The sequence below is a fragment of the Ahaetulla prasina genome, chromosome 3, assembly GCF_028640845.1.
Source record: "Ahaetulla prasina isolate Xishuangbanna chromosome 3, ASM2864084v1, whole genome shotgun sequence".
Taxonomy (NCBI): Eukaryota; Metazoa; Chordata; class Lepidosauria; order Squamata; family Colubridae; genus Ahaetulla; species Ahaetulla prasina.
Window position 1 is genome coordinate 224,584,377 of NC_080541.1, and position 23,756 is coordinate 224,608,132.

At 47.5% G+C, this 23,756-nt stretch overlaps 1 protein-coding gene across 1 annotated transcript; it reads left to right on the plus strand.

The window, feature by feature from the left end:
* The first annotated feature begins 962 nt into the window (after positions 1–962).
* On the plus strand, positions 963–22,443 carry LOC131194030 (ammonium transporter Rh type A-like). Its single transcript, XM_058174571.1, has 2 exons — positions 963–1,066; positions 20,230–22,443. The coding sequence occupies exon 2, from the start codon at positions 20,257–20,259 to the stop codon at positions 21,676–21,678; it is 1,422 nt and encodes a 473-aa protein (XP_058030554.1). The 5' UTR covers positions 963–1,066; positions 20,230–20,256; the 3' UTR covers positions 21,679–22,443.
* Positions 22,444–23,756: the final 1,313 nt, after the last annotated feature.

The window sequence follows — 23,756 nt, forward strand, 5'->3', positions numbered from 1 at the left end:
TCTGAGCCACCAGAGGCCCTGAGGACTGAGACGGTATAGGGCAGTGAGGGCTAACCTTTCCCAGACCGAGTGCCCAAAGTGCGCGCATGTGCGTGCAAATGCACATGTGCGCCCAAATCCCCAAAATGCAATGTATGTGTGTGCCCCTTGTGCATGCGCACCCTGCACGGCGCCCATGCATGTGCCCTGATACTGCTCATGCATGCACGGCCCGTGCATCTGCCCCCCCGACCCCCCGGCGTATCCCTGTGCATGCGCCCTGCCCCCCTGCATGTGCCCCACACATGCACGGCAGAGACACAAAGACCAGCTGGCCGGAGGGAGACATGCGTCCATGCATGCAGGGTGTTGTGGCTCCAGCCTCCGAACCTGGCCCCATGCCCGACAGTGACTCTGAGAGTGAGGGGGAAGGGCCGGTAAGGCTTACCTCGAGAGCACCGATTCCTTTGGCCCGGCTCCAGGAGCCAGAACCAGACCAGTCGGAGGATGTAATGAGGCCGTCATCCCCTGATTCCTCCCTTCCTCAGGCTACGCCTTCAGACCCAGCTGATAATCATCCTAATCAAGCCTGAATCGATCCGCACTTCCGAAGATTAGAGAAGTGGCGTCATCAAAGGGAAGGGTGGGGCAGGAGCCCCATCCCACAGGATATATAAAGAGTTTTGGGACTGCTCTCAGTTCTACGGGAAGCAAATTAGCTGAACTGTGTCGAAGTGAGTTGAAGTCTTAATCTGTTTGAACTTTTTGGGAGGCAGCTGCGTTTTCCCGGCCAGGACTGATAGGAGCCGTGTATCCACCGGCTGAAGGCCAGCTCGTTACTCCATAGTGAGGACGGAGACAGAACACACGGTAGAGCTGAGCTGGGGTGACAGCTGGCGCGCCCACAGAGAGGGCGCTGCGTGCCACCTCTGGCAAGCGTACCATAAGTTCGCCATCTCCTGCCTTGAACATGGGGTTGGACTAGAAGGCCTCCAAGATCCCGTTCAGCCCTATGATTCTATGTTCTATGAGCATCCCTGTTGGGAGTGGATCATCAGACTGAGAGAGGCAGGAACAGATCTGCAGGGTAGGGAGTTAACGTTTCAGCCTAAACTTGCTTTTGTGTTGTGAGGATGCTCGATTCTGGAAAAACGGAATGCTAGATTTGGCTTCTTGGGAAATCGTGACACTAGATTTGGCCTTTTAGAAAAACACGACGCTAGATTTGGCTTTTGGAAAGAATGCGGTGTTGAGAGCAGAGATGAAATCTAAAAATTTTCCCTACTGGTTCTGTGGGCGTGGCTTAATTGGTGGGCGTGGCTTGGTGGTCAGGTGATTGAATGGGCATGGCCAATAATAATAAATAATATAAATAATAAAGTATACAAAACTTGGGAGGCACCGGTCTACCTTCTTTAAAAATAGAGGCCCCGGTCTACCAACTGCATTTTACTGAGAGGCCCCGGTCTACCAAGTGCCTTTTTTTGGGGAGCGCACCAGTCTACCTTCCTTAAAAATAGAGGCACTGGTCTACTAGCTGCCTACAGCGCTGATCAACTGTAGTGCGGCCCTTTGAAGAGTCGTGGCAGTCATTTAAGGCCGTTTGCAGCTATATCACCACCGAGAGCTTCTGTCATGTCCCACTCCTCCGCTGACGGCCGGGTCAGGGAAATCCGAATCAGGCATGCCTCTGCAGCTCTGCCAAAGTCCTAGCAAAGTCCTCAGGGCAGGCAGGAGACCAGAAAGTGACTTCAGCAAGATATGTTTAGACTTTGCCTGACTCAGAGAATGCCAGAAAGCAGGTCCTTTATATAGGCCATGGGGTGTGGCTCCATGACTCAGCACTTATCCAGGCCTGCCCCTCCCTTCCTTCTGTTGCCTCCGCCTATCAAGAATTCTGACGCGAGGGTCACTCCAGTCTGCAGCTGTTGGTAATTGACCTCCCTCAGGCTCACATGCTGTGGAGGAGGGGGAGGGGTCTAGTTGCTCCGTTTGCCTGGGCATGGAGCCAGAGCTGGGGGCTGGAGGTATTTCCTCCTCTTCAGCCTGTCTGGGCATGGAGCCAGGGCTGGGGCCGGGAGGCATACTAGGACATTCCTCCGTGTTCGGAAGCAGATAAGAAGACCCCGGCTGTGGTGAGATTGGACGAGACACAACAGCTTCAGGGACAGAGAAGAGGAACAGCGAGGCGTGGGCAGTGGGGGGGGGCAGGGATTTTTGCTACCGGTTCTCCGAACTACCTGTCCCCATCGCTACCGGATCGCGCGATCCAGTCCGAACCGGGAGCATTTTACACCTGGGTTGAAAATCTGTAGAGATTCTCAGACTTTTGGCTATACAATTTGGGATGAGCACCCTTTGAATGGCATAGAAGTAGGAATGGATTTCCAGAGGAAAAATTGCAGACTGCAGGAACCAGTAGAAATACTCAGGTGACCCTGAGAACACAGATAAACCTCCAGGTGGCCTCAACATCTCTCTAAAAGGGTGCAAATGACCAGCTGTCTGCAAGGAAAATAAATCCTGGTTAAGAGGATGCTAGATTTGGCGTTTTGGAAAATCATGATGTTAGATTTGGCATTTTAGAAAAACACGACGCTAGATTTGGCTTTTTGGAAAAACACGATGCTAAACGTTGCTTGGGGGGGAAAGTACGACGGTAGATTTGGCTTTTTTTGGGGGAAAAAAAAAACACTTTTTGGAAAGTGCCCAGGCAGCTCTGAGCTGGGCCTTCCAGGGAGACACCAACGTGCCAGAGTCGTTCTTCGCCCTTCACTGGTGGCGTCTATTAAAAAAAAAACAAATCGTGTCTCGCTCCGATCCTTTCGGCGGCTGTAGGCTGCAGGAAGATGTCCGTGGGGTTTTCTTGGCAAGAGTAGAGAGGCAGCTCGCTTCTCATTCTTCCCGGATGCCTTTTCAACTTCCCTGTCTAGCCTGCAGCCCTGAGATTTTTCTCACGGTCTCCCCACCATCCCCACTCCAAATCCTGACCAGGTCTCTCACACACACACACACCCGCACCCCCCAGGAACCGTTTCAAGAGCGGCCAAGGTGGGCGAGGTGTTATGACAGCCACATGAAAAGGCCCTGCTGGTTTCAAGGAGTAGCCGGCCCATTGATGTGAACGAGGCCCCTTCCTGCCTAGCGCCACCGTAAGACAAGGTCTGGCCGAACAATGGAGTTAAGCTGCTGATTTACGTGGAAGTTCGTCTAAGATTGTTGGGTTGGCATCTTGCCTTTCCTACGTCTCTGTGTGTGTTTGTGTGTGCGAAATCAGAATAACAGAATAAGGGACCTTGTAGGTCCCTTATTTTACAAGAGTTCTCCGCTCCTCTGTAAACAACAAAATACCTTATACCACCAGACTTGAAATCCTGGGTTTAGAAAACTTAGAACTCCGCCGATTCCGACAAGACCTGTGTTTAACACACAGAATCATCTATTGCAATGTCCTTCCTGTTGAAGACTACTTCAGCTTCAATCGCAATAATACAAGAGCAAACAATAGATTCAAACTTAATGTTAACTGCTTCAATCTTGATTGCAGAAAACATGACTTTTGTAACAGAGTTGTTAATGCTTGGAACTCACTACCTGACTCTGTGGTCTCTTCTCATAATCCCAAAAGCTTTAACCAAAAACTGTCTACCATTGACCTCATCCCATTCCTAAAAGGATTATAAGGGGCGTGCATAAGTGCACAAAAGTGCCTACCGTTCCTGTCCTATTGTTTCCTTTCATTGTATGTGCTTGTATATAATGTTGTGACAAAATAAAAATTTTAAAAAATCCAGTCCAACACAGGAGCAGGAGACCCTATTCAATTTCTGACAGGCGACAGTCCAGTCTCTTCTTGAAAGCTTCCAGGGATGAAGCTCCCACAACTTCTGCCTAAGGAATTCTGGGAGTTGCAGTCCACATCTGCTGGTTGGAGAATTCTGGGAGTTGCAGTCCACACCAGTGGTGGGATTTAAATTTTTTACTACCGGTTCTGTGGGCATGGCATGGCTTGGTGGTCATGGCAGGGGAAGGATACTGTAAAATCTCCATTCCCATTCCACTCCAGGGGAAGGATACTGCAAAATCCCCATTTCCTCCCGATCAGCTGGGACTCGGGTGGCAGAGAATAGATGGGGGCGGGGCCAGTCAGAAGTTTTACTACCGGTTCTGTGGGTGTGGCTTGGTGGGTGTGGCCTTGCTTGGTGGGCGTGGCTTGATGGGCGTGGCAGGGGAAAGTTACTGCAACATCCCTATTTCCTCCCGATCAGCTGGGACTTGGGAGGCAGAGAATAGATAGAGGCGGGGCCAGTCAAAAGTTTTACTACCGGTTCTGTGGGTGTGGCTTGGTGAGCGTAGAATGGCTTGGTGGGCGTGGCTTGGTGGGCATGGCAGGGGAAGGTTACTGCAAAATCCCCATTTCCTCCCAATCAGCTGGGACTTCGGAGGCAGAGAATAGATGGGGGCGGCGCCAGTCAGAATTTTTACTACCGGTTCTCCGAACTACTCAAAATTTCTGCTACCAGCTCTCCAGAACTGGTCAGAACCTGCTGAAACCCAGCTCTGGTCCACACTTGCTGGTTGGGGAATTCTGGGAGTTGCAGTTCACCAATGTTAGTTAAGGAATTCTGGGAGATGAAGTCCACACAGCTTAAAGCTTCTCAAAGTTGAGAAATACAATGTCACAAATATCAGCCAGTTGGACACTACAAAAGCAATCGCAGTGCTCTTATGAAGCAGGAAATATGGGCACTGATGTTTTAATTAGTAGGAGAGGAGGACTCTTCCCCAGTGGTGGGATTCAGCCAGTTCGCATCTATTCGGGAGAACCGGTTATTAACTTTCTAAGCAGTTCGGAGAACCGGTTTGTTGGAAGAAATCTTATTTTGTTTTTTTCCCACTTTACAGGGCTAATCCTGTAAGGAAGGCAGGAAGGAAGCATTCTGGTGTTTCTAGCCTCATCTTTATTGCCCTGCTTATAGAAACTGCCTCTTGGTTAACCCTAATTACATTGTAACAGCTAAGGCGAAGCACCCATCGACGTGAGTGATGTTGAGTTGGCCATGCCCACACGGTCACATGACCACCAAGCCACGCCTATCCAGCTGGTCATTAGAGCAGAGAACCGGTTGCTAAATTATTTGAATCCCACCACTGCTCTTCCCCATGCCTGCCTCTCCCCACTAGGTTGCCCTCTCGAAAGGCAGATTCCAGAGACAAACCAACTCAGGACTGTTTCTGAAATCTAACCAGAAGCTGGCAGGAACCTGTTTTACCTGACTAAATAGGATAGGTAGAAAAACACTCCAGTGGAACTGAGGATACACAAAGCAAAGCCAGCCCTGTTGGCATTTGAAAGCCAGAGGTTCTGACGGAAGCGCTCGGTATGTATGCACCCTGCGTGGTGGACGGCGAAGCAGAAAGAGAGAACAGGTTTTCAAAAGAGGCAGTTGGATAGTAGTTAAGGCACCAGCTAGAAACCGGGAGACTGGGAGTTCTAGTTTTGCCTTAGGCATGAAAGCCAACTGGGTGACTTTGGGCCAATCACCAGGAGACAGTGAGTTCTAGTTTTGCCTTAGGCATGAAAGCAAACTGGGTGATTTTGGACCAATCGCCAGGAGATGGTAAGTTCTAGTTTTGCCTTAGGCATGAAAGACAACTGGGTGATTTTCGGCCAATCACCAGGATACAGTGAGTTCTAGTTTTGCCTTAGGTTTGGTCCGGTTCTTGAGAACCGGTAGTAAAAGTGGCAGGAGGTTCCGCCCACCTGCCTGGACGTCATTATGGATGATCTGCGCATCACCGTTGCGAACCGGTAGTAAAGGCAAGTAGAACCCACCCTTGGTTGAGACTCTAGAAAGAGTGCAGAGAAGAGCAACCAAGATGATGAGGGGACTGGAGGCTAAAACTTTATAAAGAATGGTTGCAAGAACTGGATATGGCTAGTCTAGTGAAGAGAAGGACTTAGCAGTCTTCCAATATTTAAGGGGCTGCCCCATTCCATTCCATTCTATTCTCTCTTTGTTCTGACTTCCCCTTTTAAGAAGAGACTGGACTGAAATGGCATAAGGTCTCCTACTTGAGCAAGGGGCTTGTCGTGTCCCACTCCCACTCTGACGAACGAGTCAAGGAAGTCCGTAACAAACTTGGTAACGAAGCCTCTTGTTCTGTTTCCCTCCCCCAATACTCCCAACAAAGAGTCAGTCAAAGGCCTCCTCTTCTACTTTATTTACATAGATAAATGTCCTGGCCACGTCTACCCACGGGCCTGCCAAGTTTCTGGAGATAACGAGGAAATTATAGATAAGGCCAGAATTACTCACGAATATATTCTTCCCTCCATTGATACAGTTTGCCCGCGCAAATTCATTGCTTTGTCCAAGACAAAAAACCAGGAAGTCCCGCTTCCTATTTATAGTCTCTGCAGATGTCACTGCATGACCATCATTCCTTGGCTTTATCCCAATGCTTCTTCTGCTGCGCACGCCGGTCACGTCTGCGCAGTCTTGCATCACTCCAAAACTGTTCTTGGGGCGTTGCCAAATCAGAAGAAGGCTCGAGAGAATCAGGCCTTGCCGGCCCCTCCTCCTCCCTTTGAGTGGGTGCCAAGGAGGGAGAGGGCCCAAGAGAAGCAGGGCTTGCCAGGTCTTCTCCCTCACTGAATCATCCGAGTCCAGGAGTCCGGGTCCAGGAACCTGGGTCACAACACCTCTGCAGCTTGCCAAGTTCCTTCGAGGTTTATCAGGGCAGGCAGGAGTCCAAGTTGTGACTTCAGCGATAGAGTCCGATATCAGCAAACTAGATAAGACTTTGCTTGACTCAAGGTTGGAATGCCAAAAGCAGGTCCTTTATATAAGCTGTGGGGTGTGGCTCCATGACTCAGCATTTATCCAGGCCTGCCCCACCCCTCCTTCTGCTGGTGTCGCCTCTCAGATCTCCGGAAGCGAGGGTCCTCCTACTCTGAATTGTCTTCAGCTGGATCTGCTGGCAGCGTCTGGAAAGGGAGTGGTCAGAGGGAGTAGGCCTGGGTGATTCCACCACCTGGCTGGCTTCCTGCTCTGAAGGCTGAGCCAAAGGAACACACGCTGTATGGTCTTTTCCTTTCATTCCTTGAATCCTCTCCGGGCATGGGGCCAGGGCCGGGGGCTGGAGTCATGACAGGCCATTCATCTTCATTATCAGACTCGGAGTCTGATAAAAGGCCCGGTTGGAGACGGGAGGGGCCCGGCTGAGGAGAGGAGGGAGGACGAGTCACAACAGGGCTGGACTGGAAGACCTCCAAGGTCCCTTCCAGCTCTATTCTGATTGGGTCTGTCTCAGGCTTCCAATCAGCACTCTTGCATTATCCCCAGCCTTCCTTCCATCCCAATGCTTCCCCTCCCCCCTCCTGTAACAGTTGTCTTGTCGCAAATGGCGCTGCGGAGCGAGTCAACCAGTGGTGGGTTTCAAATTTTTTTACTAGCGGTTCTGTGGGTGTGGCTTGGTGGGCGTGGCATGGCTTGGCGGGCGTGGCTTGGCAGGCGTGGCATGGCATGGCATGGCGGGCGTGGCAGGGGAAGGATACTGCAAAATCCCCATTTCCTCCCGATCAGCTGGGACTCGGGAGGCAGAGAATAGATGGGGGTGGGGCCAGTCAGAACTTTTACTACCGTTTCTCCGAACTGCTCAAAATTTCCACTACCGGTTCTCCAGAACTGGTCAGAACCTGCTGAAACCCACCTCTGGAGTCAACCATGACAGGTTATGTTGGAGATCATACAAAGGTAGTCCTTGACATGCAACCATTTCTTTAGCAACCATTCAAAGTTACAACCACAACTGAGCCCAAAATGTATGTTAAGTGAGTTTGGCCCCATTTTACGACGTTCCTCGCCATGTTTGTTAAATCAGGGGTTTCCAACCTTGGCCACTTTAAGACGTGTGGACTTCAACTCCCAGAATCCCTCAGGTCTCCAACCTTGTCAACTTTAAGACTTGTGGACTTCAACTCCCAGAATCCCTCAGGTCTCCAACCTTGTCAACTTTAAGACGTGTGGACTTCAACTCCCAGAATCCCTCAGGTCTCCAACCTTGTCAACTTTAAGACTTGTGGACTTCAACTCCCAGAATCCCTCAGGTCTCCAACCTTGTCAACTTTAAGACTTGTGGACTTCAACTCCCAGAATCCCTCAGGTCTCCAACCTTGTCAACTTTAAGACTTGTGGACTTCAACTCCCAGAATCCCTCAGGTCTCCAACCTTGTCAACTTTAAGGCGTGGACTTCAACTCCCAGAATCCCTCAGGTCTCCAACCTTGTCAACTTTAAGACGTGGACTTCAACTCCCAGAATCCCTCAGGTCTCCAACCTTGTCAACTTTAAGACTGTGGACTTCCCAGAATCCCTCAGGTCTCCAACCTTGTCAACTTTAAGACTTGTGGACTTCAACTCCCAGAATCCCTCAGGTCTCCAACCTTGTCAACTTTAAGACTTGTGGACTTCAACTCCCAGAATCCCTCAGGTCTCCAACCTTGTCAACTTTAAGACTTGTGGACTTCAACTCCCAGAATCCCTCAGGTCTCCAACCTTGTCAACTTTAAGACTTGTGGACTTCAACTCCCAGAATCCCTCAGGTCTCCAACCTTGTCAACTTTAAGACGTGTGGACTTCAACTCCCAGAATCCCTCAGGTCTCCAACCTTGTCAACTTTAAGACTTGTGGACTTCAACTCCCAGAATCCCTCAGGTCTCCAACCTTGTCAACTTTAAGACTTGTGGACTTCAACTCCCAGAATCCCTCAGGTCTCCAACCTTGTCAACTTTAAGACTTGTGGACTTCAACTCCCAGAATCCTCAGGTCTCCAACCTTGTCAACTTTAAGACGTGTGGACTTCAACTCCCAGAATCCCTCAGGTCTCCAACCTTGTCAACTTTAAGACGTGTGGACTTCAACTCCCAGAATCCCTCAGGTCTCCAACCTTGTCAACTTTAAGACGTGTGGACTTCAACTCCCAGAATCCCTCAGGTCTCCAACCTTGTCAACTTTAAGACGTGTGGACTTCAACTCCCAGAATCCCTCAGGTCTCCAACCTTGTCAACTTTAAGACTTGTGGACTTCAACTCCCAGAATCCCTCAGCCAGCAAAGCTGGCTGAGGGATTCTGGGAGTTGCAGTCCACAAGTCTTAAAGTTGCCAAGGTTGGAGACCCCTCTGTTAAATGAATCATTGAAGTTCTTAAATTAGTAACGCCGTTGTTAAGTGAATCTGGTTTTCCTCATTGACTTTGCTCAACTCCAGGGACACTGCAACCGTCATAAATGTGAGTCAGAGGTCAAGCGTCCGAATGTAAATCACGTGACCGTCGGGGTGCCACAAAGGTCGTAAGTGTGAAAAAGTCCCTTTGTTTCCAGTGCTGTTGTAACTTTGAACGGTCACTAAGTGAACTGTTGTAAGTCGAGGACTACCTGTACCTAACTGTAGCCCCAATTTGGCTCACACGATCGCGGGGAATGTTTGTGACGGTTGTACATGCGAACAACGGTCGTAAGTCACTTTTTTTGAGTGCCGTCGTAACTTTGAGCAGTCACTAAACGAATGGCTGTAAGTCAAGGACTACTTGTAGGAAGCATCGGGCAAACCTGGGCTGAATTTCAACAAGCTAATTGGGGTCAGGGGTGGTTCACCTTTGGAGGAGAAACGATCTGGAGATTCCAGTGAAAATTGGTTTAGGCGTTCTCTTCCCGCTGTCATTCAGCAATCTTACTTTTGCTGATTATGTTACCAGTCCTCAAGACTTTGTCCTCTTGCAAATCCTACTTGACGGAGAACCATGACTAGGCATTTTTATTTGGGTCACTAACCGTTCCCTTTGTACACAGTCAGCAATTAAGCTGACGTCCCTCCTGAGTTAACACTCAGCTCTAGTTACGTACGTCTCTTAGAATAACAGAGTTGGAAGGGACCTTGGAGATCTTCTAGTCCAACCCCCGAGGGGATTCTCCAAAGCACCTGAGGGCAGGACAAGAAGCAATCAAGGAGAGAAGCAACCTAGAACTAAGGAGGAATTTCCTGGCAGTGAGAACAATTAATCAATGGAACAACTTGCCACCAGAAATTGTGATAGCTCCATTACTGGAGGTTTTTAAAAAGAGATTGGACAACTATTTCTCTGAAATGGTATATAGGGTTTCCTGCTGTCTCCTTAAAGGCTGATATCACCCTGCTAAACAAATAATTCCCTCAACACTGTCAAACTATTTACTAAATCTGCACTACTATTAATCTTTTCATCATTAATCACCCATCTCCTTCCACTAATGACTGTATGACTCTAACTTTGTTGCTTGTATCCTTACGATTTATATTGATATGGATCGTTTCCTGATTGCTTAATTGTTCCCTATGACTATCATTAAGTGTTGTATCATTAAGTGTTAAATTTGTACTCTGACTATCATTAAGTGTTGTACCTTATGATCCTTGATGAACGTATCTTTTCTTTTATGTACACTGAGAGCGTATGCACCAAAGACAAATTCCTTGTGTGTCCAATCACGCTTGGCCAATAAAAAATTCTATTCTGTTCTATTCTATTCTATTCTATTCTATTCTATTCTATTCTATTCTATTCTATTCTATTCTATTCTATGACTATCATTAAGTGTTGTACCTTATGATTCTTGATGAATGTACTTTTTATTTTATGTACACTGAGAGCGTATGCACCAAAGACAAATTCCTTGTGTGTCCAATCACACTTGGCCAATAAAATTCTATTCTAATCTATAGAGACTTTATGGCAAACAGGAGATCAAAACTGGGGTGACAACATGTTACAGATCCCCAGGAACACATTGGTTTGTTCGCTGCATATATACAGCTAGCCCTTGACTTACAACAGTTCGTTTAGTGACCATTCAAAGTTACAACGGCGCTGAAAAAAAGGGACTTATGACCTTTTTCCAGACTTATGACCGTTACAGCATTCGTTACAGCATCCATGTACATCACGTGGTTTACATTTGGATGCTTGTCAACCGATTCACATTTACGACGGTTGCAGTGTCTGGGGGTCACAGGATCCCCTTTTCTGACCTTCAATGGGGAAGCCAGGTTCACTTAACAACCGCGTGACTCACTTAACAAGTTCAGCAATCCACTTAACAAACGTGGCGGAAAAAAAGTCACAAAATGGAACAGACTGACTTAACGAGGGTTTCACTTCGCGACATAAGCGTTGGGCTCAATCGTGGCCGTAAGTCGAGGACTGCCTGCACAACTGAGGGTAATGGGGATGCTGAGTGCTCCACACCCGTCAGATTTGCTCTGGAAGAAACTGTTTTGACCCACGCTGAGTGCAGCACATCTGCCCTGTTTATTAGAGGCCAACTTAGGGGACTGGAGGCTAAAACATATGAAGAACGGTTGCAGGAACTCGGTATGCCTAGTTTAATGCAAAGAAGGACTAGGGGAGACATGATAGCAGTCTTCCAATATCTCAGGGGCTGCCACAAAGAAGAGGGAGTCAAACTATTCTCCAAAGCACCTGAGGGCAGGAGAAGAAGCAATGGGTGGAAACTACTCAAGGAGAGAAGCAACCTAGAACTAAGGAGAAATTTCCTGACAGTTAGAACAATTAATCAGTGGAACAACTTGCCTGCAGAAGTTGTGAATGCTCCAACCCTGGAAGTTTTTAAGAAAATGTTGGATAGCCATTTGTCTGAAATGGTGTAGAGTTTCCTGCCTGGGCAGGGGGTTGGACTAGAAGGCCTCCAAGGTCCCTTCCAACTCTGATCTTATTATTATTATTATTATAACTTCAAGAAAGGACGGCTTTAAGAAATGCCCCCATGGAAGCTTAGTATGAGTACCAAAGCAGAAGCCCCAGAAGAATATCTGGCTCCTTTAATGAGCAGCAGAGATGCTGGTGGCCATCTGGATGGCCTTTTTTCATGTCACTGCCCCGACAGACGCCTTTTGCAATGCTCCTCTAAGAGAACAGAAGAGTTTAACAACCAGGATGATGGGTCAGGAGGTGAAAATATATGATGAACCAATGTTGAAAGTACTTACCTTCCTTACCGGTTCGGAAGTGCAGGTACCATGCACTCGCTTCTCTTGCGCGCATGTGCGCATCGCATGTGTGTGCAGACCTTCTCGGCATGCGCAAAACTTTTCTGCACATGCGCAGGGGGTACAAAACACATTCGTTCCTGGTTAAAACCAGGAAGTAACGACAGCCGCCCAGGTGGGCGGAGCCTCGCACCGCAATCGCTACCGGTTCTCTGAACGATTTTACTCCAATTCCATTTTAAATTGCTTTTATCAGATTTTAGCAATAATGTGTATGTTTGGAACTCTGCACTTTGATATGGCCCATGGGCTAATCAATAAAGTAAACTAACTAACTAACTAACTTCCATTGCTTCTTGTCCTGCCTTTAGGTGCTTTGGAGAATAGGTTGACCCCAGTGGTCGGTTTCAAAATTTTTTACTACCAGTTCTGTGGGTGTGGCTTGATGGGCGTGGCTTGGTGGGCGTGGCAGGAGAAGGATACTGTAAAATCTCCATTCCCGCCCCACTCCAGGAGAAGGATATTGTAAAATCTAATCTAATCCAATCTAATCTAATCTAATCTAGCCATGGGCTAATCAATAAAGTAAACTAACTAACTAACTAACTTCCATTGCTTCTTGTCCTGCCTTCAGGTACTTTGGAGAATAGGTTGACCCCAGTGGTCGGTTACAAATTTTTTTACTACCGGTTCTGTGGGTGTGGCTTGGTGGGTGTGTCATGGCTTGATGGGCGTGGCTTGGTGGGCGTGGCAGGAGAAGGATACTGTAAAATCTCCATGCCCACCCCACTCCAGGGGAAGGATACTGTAAAATCTCCATTCCCTCCCCGCTCCAGGGGAAAGATACTGTAAAATCTCCATTCCCACCCTACTCCAGGGGAAGGTTATTGCAAAAATCCCCATTTCCTCCCGATCAGCTGGGATTTGGGAGGCAGAGAATAGATGGGGGCGGGGCCAGTCAGAAATTTTACTATTGGTTCTCTGAACTACTCAAAGTTTCCACTAACGCTTCTCCAGAACTGGTCAGAACCTGCTAAAACCCACCTCTGATCTGGAACACTGGGGATTTGGGGACTCCTCCCTGGTTGGTGACCCCCTCTTCTTTGTGGCAGCCCCTCAAATATTGGAAGACTGCTATCAGGTCACCCTGAATCCTTCTTTTCACTAGACTAAAGGTAAAGGTAAAGGTTCCCCTCGCACTTACGTGCTAGTCGTTCCCGACTCTAGGGGGCGGTGCTCAAAGCCGAAGAGCCAGCGCTGTCCGAAGACGTCTCCGTGGTCATGTGGCCGGCATGACTCAACGCCAAAGGCCCATGGATCGCTGTTACCTGCCCACCAAAGGTGGTCCCTATTTTTTCTACTTGCATTTTTACGTGCTTTCGAAACTGCTAGGTTGGCAGAAGCTGGGACAAGGAACAGGAGCTCACCCCGTTATGAGGCACTAGGGATTCAAACCGCCGAACTGCCGACCTTTCGATCGACAAGCTCAGCTGTCTTAGCCGCTGAGCCACCATGTCCCTTTTCACTAGACTAGACAAACTGAATTCCTGCAACCGTTCTTCCTATGTTTTAACTGGACAAATGAACCTGCTCCATCCTTGGTTGAGTTGGTGGAAACTATCTCATAGGTTCCTTGAAAAATAAAAAAAAATAAAGCAGAGAAGATTGTCACTGTGAGGATAGGTCACTGGGAAGTATTCTCAGGGTTAAGGTTGGCTTTGTGGGTTGCATTGAGATAATCAATAAAAGTTACAATTTAACTCCAATCCAGGCTCAAGGATCTCCTTCTGGATTGCGACCTATAAAAGAAGTAGAACATGTATTTCCTAACCTCTTTGAATGGTGGAGCATTGACAAGACGTTGACAGACAGACAGCTGACAGTAGAACCCATCTGAAATCAATCCCTTCCCGGCCCTAAAAAATATCGAATTAAGAATCCCCTCCCCCCGAATCCTAACTTCTGTCTTCCTTCTCCTGCAACACAAAAAAGACTGCTGGTGAAACACAACGGCACTGACACGGAAGAATCACTATTTGTGACTGGCGAAGAGGGTACGACGGTGGGGAGTAGCTGAAATTTCGCTAAAGTCCGGAAAGGTAAGCATTTGTGTAAGGTAAGCAGGAGTAGGGACTGATGGCCCCTTTATGACTCAGGAATTCTGGGAGTTGAAGTCCACAAGGCATAAAGGGGCCAGCCGTGCCAACTCAGGAATTCTGGGAGTTGAAGTCCACAAGGCATAAAGGGGCCAGCCATGATGGCTGACGAATTATGGGAGTTGAAGTTCACAAGTCATAAAGGAGCCAGCCATGCTGGCTCAGGAATTCTGGGAGTTGAAGTCCACAAGGCTTTAACCAAAAACTGTCTACTATTGACCTCACCCCATTCCTAAGAGGTCTGTAATGGGCGTGCATAAGAGCACCAGCGTGCCTACCGTTCCTGTCCTATTGCTTCCTTTCATTATATCCAATTAATATAGTTATTACATACTTATGCTTATATATATGCTTATATATTGTATAATTATTTCATGCATATGCTTATATATACTGTTGCGAAAAAATAAAAATAAATAAATAAAGGCATAAAGGGGCCAGCCATGCTGGCTGAGGAATTCTGGGAGTTGAAGTCCACAAGTCATAAAGGGGCCAGCCGCGCTGGCTCAGGAATTCTGGGAGTTGAAGTCCACGAATCTTTCTCCCCATCCCTGTTGTAAACTACACCTTACACGAGGTTGTGTAATACACACTGTGGCTTTATTTGAATGGGTGAAGACTCAGGATAGTTATGATTCTTAAGATGCTCAGTTTACCCTGAGTAAGATAGGCGGCCAATCAATTTTACAAATAAATAAATTAATACGACTATGGGGCAAATGTGTTGAACAGGTAGTCCTCGACATTCGGTGCCATTGTAACTTTGAACCGTCGCTAAATGAAAAGGTTGTAAGTTAAGGACTACCTGTATTAGATGTCATTGGAAGAGTGCTTTAGGCGAGGACTTGGCCCAGCTGCCTGAGGAATCCTGGGAGTTGAAGTCTACAAGTCTTAAAGTTGCCAAGTTTTGGATGCTCCTGGTTTAGGCTTAACTAACCTCCCCATCAGCTGGGATGTATGATGTGACATAAAGGGTCAAAACCCTAGAGGGGCGTTACATATATGGAACCACTCTAGGAATCCCATGATGATGATGATGATGATGGAGGAGGAGGAGGAGGAGAAGCCTACCGTCCCTGTTCTAATATTCCTTTTTACTTACTCTATTCATGTATTCAATTATGTTTATACTTTTACCTGTTATATATGAATGGCAAAAACTAAATAAATAAGGAAAAGGAGGAGGAGGAGGAGGAGGAGGAGGAGAAAAAGAAGAGGAGGAGGAAGAGGAGGAGAAAAAGAAGAAGAGGAGGAGGAGGAGGAGGAGGAGGAGGAGGAGGAGGAGAAAAAGAAGAGGAGGGGGAGGAGGAGGAGGAAAAAAAGAAGAGGAGGAGGAGGAGGAGGAAAAGAAGAAGAAGAAGTGGAGGAGAAGGAGGAGAAGGAGGAGAAGAGGAGGGGTGGAAGGAGGAGGAGGATGGGAGGAAGAGGAGGAGGAGGAGGAGGAGGAGAAGGAGAAGAAGAAGAAGAAGAAGAAGAAGAAGTGGAGGAGGAGGAGGAAGAGAAGGAGGAGGAGAAGAGGAGGAGGAGGAGAAGGAGGAGAAGGAGGAGGAGGAGGAGAAGAAGAAGAAGAAGAAGAAGAAGAAGAAGAAGAAGAAGAAGAAGAAGAAGAAGAAGAAGAAGAAGAAGAAGAAGAAGAAGAAGAAGAAGAAGAAGAAGAAGAAGAAGAAGAAGAAGAAGAAAACAGTCACATGAAGGGAAGGAATAACAAAAGAGCTCAGGGAGCTTAAGCATTTCCAAACTCCATCTATGGGGTCCTGACTGCATCATTGTGGTTTGGTTTACTTTAAAAAAAATATATAAAATAAAACCCGGGGGAAGCCACAGCCTCCGAGCCATCTTTGCAACATCTGGACTCCCAGGACTGATGCCTGCACTGGGCAATCTTATTTGTCTCACTGGCTCCAATATTTTTTCCCCCCCAGCTGCGCTTGTCAAACTCTAAAATGCCAGCAACAAGAACAAAGAAAGAGACGGTTGGGGACTTTTGAAACCCACGGGCAGATAAGTCCTCGACTTACGCCCTACGACCGGTCGATTAGCGATCACTTGAAGTTAGGCCCAGTTGAAAGAAGGGACTTAGGATACTCAGAACTTAGGTTCCAAGAGTTAGCCCCTCATGGTCATGTGACCTCACTTTGGGCATCATAATAAATAAATAAATAAATTCAATCATTTATTTATTTGCTGACTTATTATTTCATATTTTGAACTACCCGTCTCGCCCCTGGCCCCCAAAGAGGGACTCTGAGAAATGTACACATCTTCTGGGTTTTGACAAAACCATGTCCTTAGTAAAGCATTAGTTCATTTAACGACTGTGCTTATCGCTTAATGACGGCCGCAAAAAAAATGTGGTAAAATTTGGTCGGTCATGGTCATACGACATTTATGATCGTAACTCGAGGACTACCGCGTATAAGCGCGTGAATCCAGCCTTTCAAAGAAACAGAAATGTAGCATGTATGGAACTTTGGACAGGAGCCAACAGGTGGAAGGTCTAGAGAGGGACATCCAAATTTGTACCACCATTGGTCAAGGTTGGCCTGAGGGTTTCAGAAGATCTTCGAGGCCTCCTTCAAGTCTATGATACTCTCCACTTGAACCACAATCTCTGGTCCTATGTTAGGCATGAAAGCCGGCTGGGTGACTTTGGGCCAATCACCAGGAGACAGGGAGTTCTAGTCCTGCCTTAAGCATTGAAAACCAGCTGGGTGACTTTAGGCCAATCGCCAGCAGACAACGAGTTGTAGTAGCGCTTTAGGCATGAAAGCTGGCTGGGTGATTTTGGGCCAATCACCAGGGGAGGGTGAGTTCTAGTCTTGCCTTAGGCATTGAAATCCAGCTGGGTGACTTTAGGCCAATCGCCAGCAGACAATGAGTTCTAGTCCTGCCTTAGGCATTGAAAGCCGGCTGGGTGACTTTGGGCCAATCACCAGGAGACGGTGAGTTCTAGTCCTGCCTTAGGCATTGAAAGCCATCTGGGTGACTTTAGGCCAATCGCCAGCAGACAATGAGTTCTAGTCCTGCCTTAGGTATTGAAAGCCAGCTGGGTGACTTTGGGCCAATCACCAGGAGACGGTGAGTTCTAGTCCTGCCTTAGGCACTAAAAGCCAGCTGGGTGACTTTAGGCCAATCGCCAGTAGACAATGAGTGGTAGTACCACTTTAGGCACGAAAGCCAGCTGGGTGATTTTTGGCCAATTAACAGGAGATCGTGAGTTCTAGTCCTGCTTTAGGCGTAAAAGTTAGCTGGGTGACTTTAGGCCAATCACCAAGAGACGGTGAGTTCTAGTCCCACCTTAAGATATGAAAGCCGGCTGGGTGATATTGGGCCAGTCATTCTCTCTCCGCCCAAATTACCTCGCAGGGTTGTTGTAGGGAAAATAGGAGGAGGAAGGAACATAAGGTATGTTCTCCATCTTATTTATAAAAACGAGACAGGCAGGATAAAAATAAATGATACTTTTAAAAATTGGCTTGTGCTTCTCCAACAAAATCCTTTGTATTTAGATTCTTATTGATAGCGACCGTGGCTATCAATGTGGAAATACCGACTCCGTTTTTGTATCCTATTCCAACTTCTTTATAAGAACACCCAGCAAGATCAGCTAATATCAGCTAATATAATAATAATGTGGCAAACAATCCCCACAACTTCCCTATTTTTTCCGTAAGTGGTTCTTCATTCGATGACCTCTGGTTTAAAACAAAGCTGTAATTATTCAGAAATTGCAGTCATGAAATCTGTTCGAAGTCCACGTCTTTGGGCCAATTCGGGGAGGAATGTTAAGGAGGATTGTTTTCTCAAACGTATTGTGACATTTTTCATCATTGGGCCTCTAGTGCACCTTTGCAATTTTCTGAAGCTTGCGCAAAAAGCCAAGTTAAATCTCTCCATACAAGTGGATTCTACTCCTGGTTAATGTTTAACGTCAGAGGTTATATGTCTCATAAAAGTGTGATAATATAAGCATAAAAGAGAATTCTGTACACCACAAATGACCTTTTTTTACTGTCTGCTATCGCCAGCCTTACCAGACACTAAACCCAGTCAAATATGCGAATTCTATTTTATTGAAAACTATATAGCAATAGCACTTGGACTTATATACCGCTTTACAATGCTTTTACAGCCTTCTCTAAGCGGTTTACAGAGTCAGCCTATTGCCTCCAACAATCTGGGTCCTCATTTTACCGACCTCAGAAGGATGGAAGGATAAGTCAACCTTGAGTTGGTCAGGATCGAACTGCTGGCAATCAGCAGAGTTAGTCTGCAATATTGCATTCTAACCACTGGGAAGGGAGGGAAGGAGGGAGGGAGGAAGGAAGGAAGGAGGGAGGGAGGGAGGGAGGAAGGAAGGAAGGAAGGAAGGAAGGAAGGAAGGAAGGAAGGAAGGAAGGAAGGGCAATAGCAATAGCACTTAGATTTATATATCACTAACAGTGCTTTTACAGCCCTCGGTAAACAGTTTACAGAGTCAGCCTCTTGCCCCCAAGAATCTGGGTCCTCATTTTACCCACCTTGGAAGGACAAAAGGCTGAGTCAACCTTGAGCCTGGTGAGATTTGAACTGCCAAATTGTAGTCAGCCTGCAGTCAGCAGAAATAGGCTGCAGTACTGCACTCTAACCACTGAGCCACTGTGGCTGTTATAGTAACTCGCGGTTTTGAGAGTACAATTCTCCCGCCATCAACTTTACAGGCTGATGACATTGCTGGCTGGAGAATTCTGGGAGTTGAAGTCCCCGCTTCTTAAAGTTTGTCAAGATTGAGAAAGACTGAGTTATGGGTGTAAGGATAGTCCTCAACTTAGAATCACAACTGAGCCCCAAATCTGGTTGCTAAACTAGACATTTGTTAAGTGAATTTCGACTCGTTTTACGATCTTTCTCGCCACGGTTGTTAAGTGAATTTGGCTTCCCCATTGACTTTGCTTCTCAGAAGGTCGCAAAAGGGGATCACATGACCCCGGGACACGGCAACCGTCATAAAGGTGAGTCAGTTGCCAAGGATCTGAATTCTGATCCGTGACCACGAGGATGCTCCAACGGTTGTAAGCATGAAAAGCGGTAATAAGTCCATTTTTTTTAGTGCCATTCAGGGGTGAAATTCAGCCGGTTCTATCCGGATTGTGCAATCCGGTAGGGCCGACTATGCAAAGCCCCGCCCACCTGCACAGACTTCATGACGTCCCTTTTTTGTGATGATTTTCAGCCTCTGTGCATGCGCAGAAGGCTTTGCACGTACACCAATGGCAGCGCACACACATTTGCGAACTGGTAGCGAAAGTAAGTGAATTTTACACCTGGTGCTATTGTACCGTTGAATGGTCACTAAATGAACTGCTGTAAGTCAAGATTACCTGTACTACACATTAGACATCCCTTGGTTTTGTGAAGATGGGATCTGGTCCAGGGGTGAAATGCTCCTGGTTCAGACCGGATCACCTGATCCGGTAGCGATGGCGGCGGGTGGTTCGGAGAACCGGTAGCAAAAATCCCTCCCCCCTCCCCCTGTCCATGCCCAGCTGAGCTGCGCGATCATCAGAGGTTTTTTTTTTTTTTACTTTTAAAAGCATTTTTTCTTTGGCCAAAAAAATGTTTTTAAAAGTAAAAAAAAAAGCCTCTGATGATCATGCGGCTCAGTTGGGATCGTCAGAGGCTTTTAAAAGCATTTTTTCTACCACCTCTGGCTGAAGAGGTTGTAAAAAATGCTTTTAAAAGGTTCTGGCAATCAGGCAACTCAGCTGGAATCGTCAGAGATTTTTAAAAGCATTTTTTTCTACAACCGAAGAGGTTGTAGAAAAAATGCTTTTAAAAGTAAAAAAAAAAAGTTTGCCACACCCACCCAGTCACATTACCCCCGCCACCACCAAGCCACGCCCACAGTACCGGTAGTAACAAATTTTACATTTCACCCCTGATCTGGTCATTGTTTGCATGCCACCCGGTTGGAAAAATCCAAAATCCACCCGAAGTTGGTTTAATACCTTCGGGATGGCCTTCTCAAAATCGTTTCTGTTTTTTTCGCCTTCTCGTTGCTTCTTCACAGGTTCGTCTTGGACCTGCCGAGGGAAAGATGTCGAGAGTCTTCTCCACCAGCCTTCGTTGCCGGTTGCCCGTGCTGCTCTTTCTCTTTCAAGGTGCCCTCCTCGTCATCTTTGTACTGTTCGCGACGTATGACCGACACACGGATGCTGCCGGCCAGCCTGCCGACGTTGACCCAGCTGGCAACCAGCTCTACGTCTTCTTCTCTCTCTTCCAAGACATCCAGCTGATGTTGTTGGTCGGCCTCGGGTTGCTGCTGGCGTTTATGAAAGGCTACGGCGTCAGTGCTGTGGCCTACAACTTCCTCTTGTCCAACTTCTGCATGCAGTGGGCCCTGATCGTGCAAGGGTTCATCTACCATTACCATGAGGGAAAGATCCATCTAGGCCTCTATAACCTCCTGACTGCCGAGTTTGCCACCGTGACCGTTCTCATCTCCGCAGGCGCCATCTTGGGCCGAACGAGTCCCATCCAACTTCTCCTCATGGGCTTCTTCGAGGTGCCCCTCTACGTGGCTTCTGAGTGGCTAGTTTTAAGCTACTTCCAAGCGGTGGACATTGGAGGAAGTGTAACCGTCCATGTCTTTTCTTGCTATTTTGGCCTGGGGGCCTCCATAGCTTTGTATCGGTCAGGACTCCGGACAGGACACCCCAAGGAGACTCCTTCATATATCTCGGATCTTCTCTCCTTGGTGGGCGCCATATTCCTTTGGGTCTTCTGGCCCAGTTTTGTTTCTGTTCTTGTCCATCCGGGCGACGGCCAACATAGGGCTGTGCTACACACCTGGATTACCCTGAGTGCTAGCGTCTTGACCACGTTTGCCATCTCCAGCCTCTTAGAGAAGAAGGGCAAAGTCAGCATGGGCCACCTGCAGAATGCCACCTTGGCTGGAGGTGTGGCCATTGGCACAGTAGCCGACATGGCCATTAATCCAGGTGGGGCCTTTTTCCTGGGAATTCTGTCATCTGTGGCCTGCATCCTCGGCTTCAAATATATGACCCCCTTCTTGGCCAACAAACTCCATATTCAAGACCAGTGTGGGATCCACAACCTTCACGGTCTTCCGGGCATCATTGGCGCCGTCGCTGGGATCGCGGCCATTTTGTTAGTACCAGATGAAGCCTACGGCCACCAGCTTTACCACGTCTTCCCCGCGAGGAGTCCACCGTTACAAAATGCCACCGTGGAGACCACCTTCATTGGAGAAGCCCTGGGGCGGAGTGCTTTGCAGCAGGCTCTTTTTCAAGCTGTAGGCCTCGGTGTCTCGGTCATTGTGTCTCTCGTCGGAGGGTATCTCACAGGGTTGCTTTTAAAACTCCCCTTCTTGGCCCAGCCCCCTGACCAATTCTGCTTTGACGACGAGCTTTATTTTCAAATCCAGAAGCCCCTTGAGACCTTGAGTGAGGACCAAGCGGATGGAGGCCTTCAGGTGCCATTGAAGAGCAAAGTTTGACTGCCTTTTATTTATCCCTGAAAAAGCGGTAATAAAATTCCTCCATGTAGCATCCTCACTACGGGCCTAGATTTCACGGAGCGTCCTCAATATTGATCCACTGATCAATACTGAGAAGATGGAATCTTCTAAATTTGGAGGGCAGGGGGTTAGTTTTGAATCCGTGACAAAATATCCCCTTGCAAACAGGGGAAACTCTGCTTTTTATATCTCGCTGCGTCGTACAGGTAATCCTTGACTTATGACCGGTCGCTTAGCAACTGTTCAAAGTTACAACAAAGCCACAACAAAAGGGACTTGTGACCTAGTTTTAACGTTCTGATGGCCACATCCCCCCTAAATATGTGACTGCATTTTGGGCACTAGGAAAATGGCCGACATTTATAACTCTTTGCAGTGCCTTACAATCACGTCACTTATTTGCAATGTTTTTGCATTTACTTCCCATTTCCGGCAACAAAAAAACCCACCCCGTAGCATGCAATGGATTTGCTTAACAGCCGTGGTGCTTGCTTTATGACCATCGTGTTCCTTTCACAACTGCAGCAAAAAAGGAGGTAAAATTGGGCAGCCATATGACCCACAACTACTCTACAGTTCAGAAGTGGGTTTCAGCAGGTTCTGACCAGTTCTGGAGAACCGGTAGCGGAAATTTTGAGTAGTTTGGAGAACCGGTAATAAAAATTCGGACTGGCCCCATCTCCATCTATTCTCTGCCTCCCAAGTCCCAGCTGATCGGGAGGAAATGGGGATTTTGCAGAAACCTTCCCCTGCCACGCCCACCAAGCCACGCCCACCAAGCAATGCCACGCCCACCAAGCCACACCCACAGAACCAGTAGTAAAAATTCGGACTGGCCCCGCTCCCATCTATTCTCTGCCTCCGGAGTCCCGGGTGATCAGGAGGAAATGGGGATTTTGCAGTAACCTTCCCCTGCCATACCCACCAAGTCACGCCCACCAAGCAATGCCACACCCACCAAGCCCCACCCAAAGAACCAGTAGTAAAAATTCTGACTGGCCGCACCCCCAGCTATTCTCTGCCTCCCAATTCCCAGCTGATCGGGAGGAAATGGGGATTTTGCAGTAACCTTCCTCTGGAGCGGGGTGGGAATGGAGATTTTGCAGTATCCTTCCCCTGCCACGCCCACCAAGCCACGCCCACAGAACCAGTAGTAAAAAAATTTGAAACCCACCAGTGCTACAATTGTGTCAGGAGCACCAAAGCGCTCCCAGGTTGAAAAGATTGAACTGTGACATGACGAGAATTCTTTAATTTCACAACACAGAGACAGATTTAACCGTAGTTTCAATTGGGAAAACGTGACCATCCTAGAAAACCAGGACAATTCCAAAAATGCCAGGGAATTTCTAGAAGCCTGGCACGCTGACAAATCAGCCATCAACAGACACATAGACATTAACAACATTTACAGACTATGCAAAAGAAACCATCAACTAACCCCGAAGAGAAAAAGACTCCAGCACTTCTCCACCAGTAATCACCACTCAGATCAGGGGTAGTCAACCTTGTGGCTGGCAATCCTTATGATTTATATTGATATATTGACCATCAATTGTGTTGTAAATGTTGTACCTTGATGAATGTATCTTTTCTTTTATGTACACTGAGAGCATATGCACCAAGACAAATTCCTTGTGTGTCCAATCACACTTGGCCAATAAAATTCTATTCTATTCTATTCTATTCTATTATACCTACCGCCCACTTTTGTATCTCTGTTAGTAGTAAAATTTTCTAGCCGCCCACCAGTTCCACAGTAATGCGCCGTGTGTTGTCGTCTGCGCATGCCTCTCGCGCATCATGGATTGGGTTGGGGGGGGGGGGTGCCGGCTACCAGCTCTGCTTGTCTGTTACAGCTGGGTGATGTGGGGGGAGATGCGCGAGCTATTCTGGGACGAGGCTCTTTTGTTTGCGGTCGCACTATAGCGCCATTTAGTTTCACTGACGTAACGTGAACTAAACTTACGCGCGGGCGATACAAATAGTCTATTTTCAGAAATTTAAATTGTCACGGGGAATTTTATGAAAACCTAATGAAAATGTTTTTAAATAAT

Bases quoted from the DNA above. Each gene is read 5' to 3' on its own strand.
- LOC131194030 (XM_058174571.1), top strand. From the start codon at position 20,257: ATGTCGAGAGTCTTCTCCACCAGCCTTCGTTGCCGGTTGCCCGTGCTG.